This window comes from Alligator mississippiensis, chromosome 9, assembly GCF_030867095.1.
Source record: "Alligator mississippiensis isolate rAllMis1 chromosome 9, rAllMis1, whole genome shotgun sequence".
Taxonomy (NCBI): domain Eukaryota; kingdom Metazoa; phylum Chordata; order Crocodylia; family Alligatoridae; genus Alligator; species Alligator mississippiensis.
Genome location: NC_081832.1, coordinates 75168823 through 75176621, shown reverse-complemented (window position 1 = coordinate 75176621; position 7799 = coordinate 75168823). Strand labels below are relative to the sequence as shown.

The 7799-nt window shown below is 58.2% G+C and overlaps 1 protein-coding gene across 2 annotated transcripts in view; it reads left to right on the top strand.

The window, feature by feature from the left end:
• Positions 1-2468: 2468 nt before the first annotated feature.
• CAMK2A (calcium/calmodulin dependent protein kinase II alpha) overlaps positions 2469-7799 on the top strand; it is a 54220-nt gene continuing 48889 nt past the window's right edge. Inside the window, exon 1 of one of the 2 annotated variants that reach the window (XM_006275374.4) lies at positions 2469-2911. In XM_006275374.4, the coding sequence (XP_006275436.2) occupies positions 2850-2911 (62 nt within the window). In that variant the 5' untranslated portion in view covers positions 2469-2849. The remainder of the gene's footprint in view (positions 2912-7799) is intronic. The other variant, XM_019478662.2, reaches the window with a different exon arrangement.

Genomic DNA, 7799 nt, shown 5'->3' with positions numbered 1-7799 from the left:
GGGGACCAACTGGCTTAAGTAGCGGCTCTGCAGAAAAGGGCCTGGGGGCTACAGTGGACAACAAGGTGAATAGGAGCCGGCACCGTGCCCCTGTTTGGAAGAAAGCTAACAACATCCTGGGCTGCATGGGTAGGAGCGTTGCCGGCAGATGGAGGAAGGTGATTCTCCCCCTCTATTCGGCACTGGGGAGGCCACATCTGGAGTCCTGTGGCCAGTTTTGGGCCCCCACTACAGAAAGGATGTGGACACATCGGAGGGAGTCCAGTGGAGGGCAACGAAAATGATTCGGGGGATTAATGAAGAGAGACTGAAGTAAGTGGGCTGATTTAATCTGGAAAAGAGAAGACCGAGGGGGATTGAATAGCAGCCTTCACCTCCCTGCAGGGTGGTTGCAAAGACGATGGAGCTGGGCTGTCCTCAGATGACAGGGCAAGCAATGGGCTTCAGTTGCAGCAAGGGAAGTTGAGGTTGGATATTTGGAAAAACTCTCTCACGAGGAGGGTGGTGACGCACTGGGACAGGTTGCTCAGAGAGGTGGTGTAGTCTCCATCCTTGGAGGTTTTTAAACCCCAGGTAGACAAAGCCTTGGGTGGGATGACGTAGTTGAGGCTGGTCCTGCTTCAAGCAGGGGGCTGGACTAGATGTGACCTCCTGAGATCCCTCCCAACCCTCATTTCCTATGATTTAAACAAACATCATTGGATAGTCACCTCTGAGATGAAAGCCCGTCATGGACACACGTGCACAGGGAGGGATCAAGCCCCGGGTGCTGCCCTCTGCCCGGGTGCTGCTCTTTCCACCCCGTGGGGCTGCCCTGCCGCCTCCGGAAGGGGTCTGGGTTCGAACCCTGCTCTGCACAGCTGCTCCGGCGACGCTGGCCTCTCTGACGGGAGCCGGCTCGGGCCGCTGGAGCGCAGGCTGTGCCGCATGGTGCAAGGGGGGTTGCAGCCGAGCACATTTGACGAGGGTGGTAGCAGCGCAGTTAATTGGAAAGCCATTAGAGCTCTATCGCTCGCTGTCCTCCTCCACTTCCACCTCCTTTCCTTCTCTCTCGCTCTCTTGCCCTGCTCCTCCTCTCTCGCTTGTTCTTTCTCCCCAGGAGCGCCTGTGTCTTAGGATGGCTTTTTCTTCTGCTTGGCTAGATCCCTGTCCTCTCCCCACCTGCCAAAGGGTGCGATCCTTCCCGCCTGCCACTGCCCTGTCTCAGGGCTCCCCTCTCGAAGGGCTGGGATGTGAGGTGTGGGGCAGCGAGGCGGGAAGCCTGAGACACTGCGGTAGCAGGGACAGCTGGGTCCATTGCAGGGGACCGCAGCTCCCTGCTTTCCCCACGCGTGAAACGAGGTTGTGGGATCCCAGGGTGCAGGGAAAGTGCTGCTTCGCTGGGGAGCAGAACAGACCGTGGAGACTTGGCTTGGGCCTGAATTGATTCGCCGGGTGGTTTAAAAATACTTTATTCTCCAGCGGGGAAAAAGCACCCCAAACCACCTGTTTTAAACTCAAATGCTTGAGAAACACTTGAGAGAAACCAGCCTGGGTGAAGGGTGGGACGCCCAGCGAGAGGGCATGATCCAGGAGGGTCACGCTCACCACGGCTGATATTTTAGAGATAAAAGCAGAGCAGAACCCGCCTCCAAACACCTCTCGACCTCCTCCGGTGTTTCGGCTGCCTTGAAATGCCACCAAAAACCCTAATGAGGCAAGAACACAGGGTTTCTACGAGGTTTATTCCTCCTTTGCAGCTGGCCTGTGAGACAGGACAACCTTCCCCGTTAGAGGAGAGGCTGCCTCCGATGCCCAGCCAGCAGCATGGTGCAGGGGTCCCCCGGCTGCTGGGGCATCTCCGGGGCTAGTGGCTCAGAGCTACGCCGGGCCAAACCTCCAGCCTTCCCCTCCTCTGGCCCCTTCCCCTCTGCATCGAGGGGCTGTATCCCATGGCGGCAAAGATGCAGCTCTCCCCGAATGCAAACCGAACCGACAAGGAACAACAAGAGAAAACCCCTGGGAGGGCAAAACCGCAGTGAAATCTGGGCCAGCTTTTCCCCTGGGAACACAGCTCGGTTGCTTTCTTCCAGGACAGTGCGGGGACCCTCCCCCCGGAGAACGGCAACCATCTCATTGGCTTCGCATGACCCACATTTGCTTCCAGCCCTCGGCACTTCACCGCTTTGCTCCCCGGTGCATGCCCACGGTGCTCGCAGGACCCTCCCCGGGCCCCCAAACCCCCTCGTCCTGGCTGCAGGAGACACCCTCTCGCAGGAAACTGTGGAAGTATGCTGGTTGCCCGGGCAACTCAGCAATACCTGTCTTTCTGGAGAACGAGATGCCGTTGCCCGGGCAACAGCATCCTGTCTTTCCAGGGACCCATCCTGCAACATGGAGACTGCAGTTTCCATGGTAACCTTTTTGCCCCAGTTAATTCTTTGCTGCATAGTTTAATTTGCTTGAATACTGACATTGGGGGGGGTTGTTTTGTTTTTTTTAAAACCCACCTTTTCCCCCCCAAAAGTGTCCTGCCCGTCCCCAGCTGGGATGCAGTTTCCACGACCACAGAGCCAGGGCGTTGAAGAGCTGCAAGTGGCAGCAAAAGCAGGTGTTTGGGAAGCAGTTGCCCGGGCAACAGAAACAGGGCGTTCCAGAGGTAGTTGCCATGGGGACCTGGATGCTGACGAAGGCTTGTGAGGCTGAGAAGACAAATTGCCCTCATCATTATCTCCAGGCTTGTCAATCAAACCTATTCCCTTATTTACCTCGGAGAGGAGAGAGCACCAGGAGCAAGAAGAGACCAGGAGCACGAGAGGAGCGGCACTCGCACAAAACTCCAGGCCGGCGAGGGAGCCCCAGCCTCCAGGATGGCAACCATCACCTGCACCCGGTTCACCGAGGAATACCAGCTCTTCGAAGAACTGGGCAAGTAAGTTGGAGACGGGGCTTGGTCAGCAGCATTGCATTGGGAGGCTTGCCACTGGGGTGCTGGGGGGGGGGGGGGACAGCCACCCGACAGACTGGGACCAGGGCTGGAGGGAAGGGCAAGCCGCGGGATGAGGGTAAATCCCAATGCGCTGATGCAAACTGCGCAGAGAAGCAGCCCCCCAGCCCGGCTTTGTTCTCCTTGAGTGAATGCAGTGGCAGATAAAATCTGGTTCCCCTGCCCTCCACTTCGGTCAGGCGGCCGTGGAGGGATCTGTCTGGGCAAGGTGACAAGCTGCTCGAACAGCTGTGGGCTCATGCCGTGGGGATGGGGGACCCGCCAAGGGACGCTGGCTGGAGAAATCCAACCCCACCGGGGTTCCAGTGATGCTCTTGCAAAACTTGCCCAGCTCCCGGGGGGGAGAGGAGGAAGGCTGGGACCTCGGCAGCCACTCGGGGACTTGCTCCGGTGCGGGCTGCATGAAGTTGTATTCAGTGAAATGCTCCGGGTTAGGTGTCACCGCGCTGGCACTGCCCACGACGGTTTGCTCTGGGGCATCTGGGGGTTGGAGATCTGTGGGTTGCAGCTACCCCTTCCGCACACCCCTGCCTAGCCCCGCATAGCTCGGAGTTGCGAGACGCATCTCCGCAAGCCAGCTCTGCTCTGGATCCACGGGATGGGAACCTGAGCATGAAAGTGGGAAGCGAATCCGGCTGTGGGGATTCATGGCACTGCTATCTATGCAGAGGGCTGGGACTGGTTTGGCATGTTTCTTGGCATGTGCATGTCTCAGGCTGTCTGCCTTTTCATGTGGTGTCTAGGTATGAGTGCATACACATGTGTGCAAGCCCATGTCAGGATATTTTGGTGGGCATCCGTTTGAATGGGTGTGTATTGGAGGGCTAACCCTGTAGGGTGCTGGGCATTCCTGCGGGGTCCAGAACACCTGCTCCCATGGGAAATCAGGCCCCTGAATGCCTGGCAGGATGAAGCCGTGTGTTTGTATGCAGAGATGCATGCGTGTGCACATTTTGCATGCTTGGGCATCCCTCTACGCCTGTGTCCAAAGGAGTGCACCTCTTTGAATGTGTGGGTGTCAGTGCTGTTGACATGGGTTACATTTGTGTGCAGATTTTAAGCGTGCAATTAGAGGCATCTGAGCACACATGTATGTGCGCTGCCCATCTGTTGCATTTGGAGCACATCTGCGTGTGCAAGTGCAAGTCCTGAATGCGCAGTGGTGGACACACTTGTTCCAGCGCATCCATCGCTCCTTCCATGCACAGCCGTGTCAGTGCCTTCCTAAGTCTGTGTGCACGCAAGTGGGTGTGGATACAGTGCTGGTGGCGCGTAGGCGTGTGGGTATAGAAACCCAGAGAAAAAAAAGGGGGCAAGGATGGAGAGATCAAGAGGAGAGAGGTTGCTTTCTCCTGGACTGAAAGTGGCTAGCACTTCCAGTTCAAGTGGCAGGAGAAGTCCAAACAGGTCAGAAACAGGTGCGCGCCCCATAGAAGTCAGCGTGGGTTTGCCCCTGAGCTGCGCCCAGGTCCGTGCCCGTCGATGCAAAGGCGGAGGGGCGTTGCGGGGTGCTCCGCACCTTGCGGGTGCTTGCAGCAGGCTTCGGTGACTGCGTCACTCATGGGAGCAGAAAACCCAAGTGGAGCCATGAGTCAGTGACCAGGTCCCTGCAATCAGTGGCAGTAAAGATGGTGTTGCAGCGGGGAGGGGGGATGCTTCTCCTATCAGCTCTCTGCAAGGTGTTGCTCTGGACCTGTGTTTTTCCAGAGGTTTCTTCTCCCGGCTGTGCTCTCACCCACCGCTGCGTGGTGTCGAGGTGCAGGAGGGAGGGGAGCTGGGGGAAGTGCTCTCCAGCGCCACTGGTTTGGCTGGAGGAGATGAGAACGGGCAGGGCGCACGGCAGCTGGGGGGTGGGGGGGTCTCAACAGGGCAGAGGGGGCAATTGGGGCATGAGTGGGGAGAAAGAGGTGTGACGGGATGGGACACTCGGTTGCCGGTAGCAGATGGCACAGGGCAGACCGGAGGCCTGGCAAGGTCCTGCCTTCGTGGGTAGGGCAGTGGGATCATTGACACCTCGAGCCTCCATGGGGGTCCTAGCCCGAGCCAGCCGATCCGGGTGGCAGCTTTGTGCGGAGCTTCATTCAACTGGAGGCAACGCGGATGGATGTGCTTTTCCAAAGCCAAAAATAAACAAGCAGCGTTTGCAGGCTGCAGAGAGGAGCTTGGGATCGCTCCGCTCCTCCGAGCTCCCCACCCCACGGGGCTCGATCCAAGCCCCATCTCCTAAGGAGGTCTGCTCCTGCCTGCCATGCAGAGAGGGAGGTTTCCACCTCAACGCTGCCCACCCCAAGGCCGAGACATCTCCAAAGAGGGGCGACCCACAAGGCAGAGCCTGACTCTGCGTTCTCCTTTCCTGGGCAATGGAGAGATCTCGCTTATCCCAAAGCACCTCCTAAGCGTTGTCTCTGAGCTGGAGGAAAGGGAATTGCCCCTGCATCACTTAGGTCCACTCCCTGTGGGTTTCCGTGACCCTCTGGGCTGGGCCGGTTGGGGATTTTCCATAGGAAACATTTCTCTGCATCAAATGCAGCTTCAACAAAATCAAAATTTTGGATGGGAGACTTGCAGTTGGCCTGAATTTTTTCCTAGAAATCAGAATGACAGCTTTCCTTTGGCCTCACTTCGACCCATGCCAAACAGGGCTTCCCCATCTGGGTGTTCGCTCATAGGACTTGTGGTCTGGGTCCCTTTTCTCTCCCGTGGGCTGATCTCCCTGGAGCACCACGTCTCCCATAACGTACCACTGACTACCCACGGCCCAAACAGCACAAAGCATCCTGGGGGACATAATTGGGCCAGGGAGCTCCTGAAACATTAGCTCCGTGGGGTCTTCCATCAGGCGAGGACATGTCACGTGGACTCGGGGACAGTACAGCAAACCAGACGGTTTGATTTGGGGAGCATTATAATGCAATAGGCTGGTGCTTCCCCATCACATTGTTTTGGAGCCCGTCAATGCCTGGAAAAAACCCTGGGATTGCAACTTCTCCTTTCAGCGTAGTGTGAAAATGCAGCTCAGGGCATCCTCGTTTCCTTTGGGAAAGAGGGTCCAGAGGTTGCTCCTGTCTATGCCCCTGGAACAACGGGGTTCAGATCTGATCCTGCCTGGGACTGGGAGTGCTCCGGGGTAGGGAGGAAGAGGAACTTCACGTGCTTTTTCCTCCGGCAGCGATGGCAGGGCTCTGAGGGGAGCAGTGCCCAGTCCCGGTCTCCTGCAATGGGATGCAGCGATTCCCAAGGAGACAAGATCTGGCCATCAGTGTCATGTCAGTGCCATGAAGTCATTGCAAAGGCAAATGACCCAGAGATGGCAATTCGCTCTGTGGAGGTAGGGTCTGCTCGGCCGCCCGTTCCCCAGCCCATGGCAGCTAGGAGTGGGCACAGCCCGGCCCAGCTGTAGGAGATGGGGTTGTGGGCGAAGGAGAGTTCCCCATATAGATTTCCCCACTCCTATATAGTGCTGCATGTGGTCCCGTGAGTTATGAGGGCTTCTGGTCTTCCCCGAAAGCACCGTCACCACCAATAGGAAGGATGGTGGGTCCTGACTGGTACGACTCTTGCCTCTTCGCTCTGCCTTGCTCATTCCCTGCCATTGCGGGTACAGGTGGGCCCTACTCGGGGCAAGGCTGGAGCAGCGGGCTCTGATGCTTGGGCAGGTGGGAGGAAGGATGCTCGGGGCATTGCTTCTGGAGCCATCCCTTCAAAGCATCCCAGGGCGAGGAGGAAACCAGCCCAGGCTCCATCTTCCTTTCCAGCCGCCCACCGGCAGCGAGGGCAACGAGGCAGCTCTTCTCGGAGGAGCCCGTTTCCAAGTTGGCCGTGGCCCACTGACTCGTGTCTTCCCTCCTGCCAGTCACCACAGGGATCCCGGAGTCCACCTGCCCCGGGGGCCAGGCAGCCAAGCGAGCGGCGGAGGGGCAGAGAGGCAAAGAAAAGGGGCTGGTGGCTGGGGAGGCGATGGGAGAGACTCCTCGAAGCCGGCGGGAGGCGAACAAAAGGAACGCCTCGTTCTGGCTCCAAGCTCCCCTTTGCAACCGCCCCCACGGCAGGTTGAGGAGGGCCGGGAGGAAATTATCATGCGGCACTGTATAATCAGCCCCTCTGCGCCCAGATCGGCAGGGAGAGAAGATTTCATTTAAAAAAAAAAAAGAAAGAAAAAGAAGAAGAAGAGGGAACAAAAAAACCCCAGCCCACACTCTTCTTTCTAGAAAGGAGAACGAGCCTTAAAATGCCTCGGAGGAGGAGGAGGTGTGGAAGAGGGGGAGGAGGCAGCCTCTCTGCCTGGTGCTGGCAGGGAAGGTGTGAAACGAGGAGAAGCACAATGTCCCCGTGTCAGAAGCGCCGGGGTCCTGCCGCTCACAGGGCTGGCTCCGTGCCAGGGCCTTTTCCCATGGCCCGTGGGAGCAGGCCCACCTGGGACAGAGCTCTTATCGACGCCGCAATGCCCTGGCAGGCCACCCTCCAGCTGCATCTCCCCGCAGCAGCTCTGCATAGGTGCATGCAGGGAGGGCCGTGGTTGCAGAGGTGGTCTAGGGCAGGGGCTCTTCCTCTGCAGGGAGGCAGGGGCCGTGCATGCTCACAAGTGCTCCCTGGTGGTGCGGGGCCAGGCAGGTGAAGATACCTCCCAAGTAGGGGGCTGGTGTCTCCTGTCTGGGAAGCTGAAGAGCAGGGAAGGGTCTCCTTGAGCAGGATAAACCTGGAGCATTATGCAGCTGGCAGCTGCCCTCCATCCAGCCCGCAGGAGACGTGGCCGAGCACCAGGTTTCACCAGGGCTGGGGGTGTCACACCCACCGGATGGGTTCTCCGCGGCTC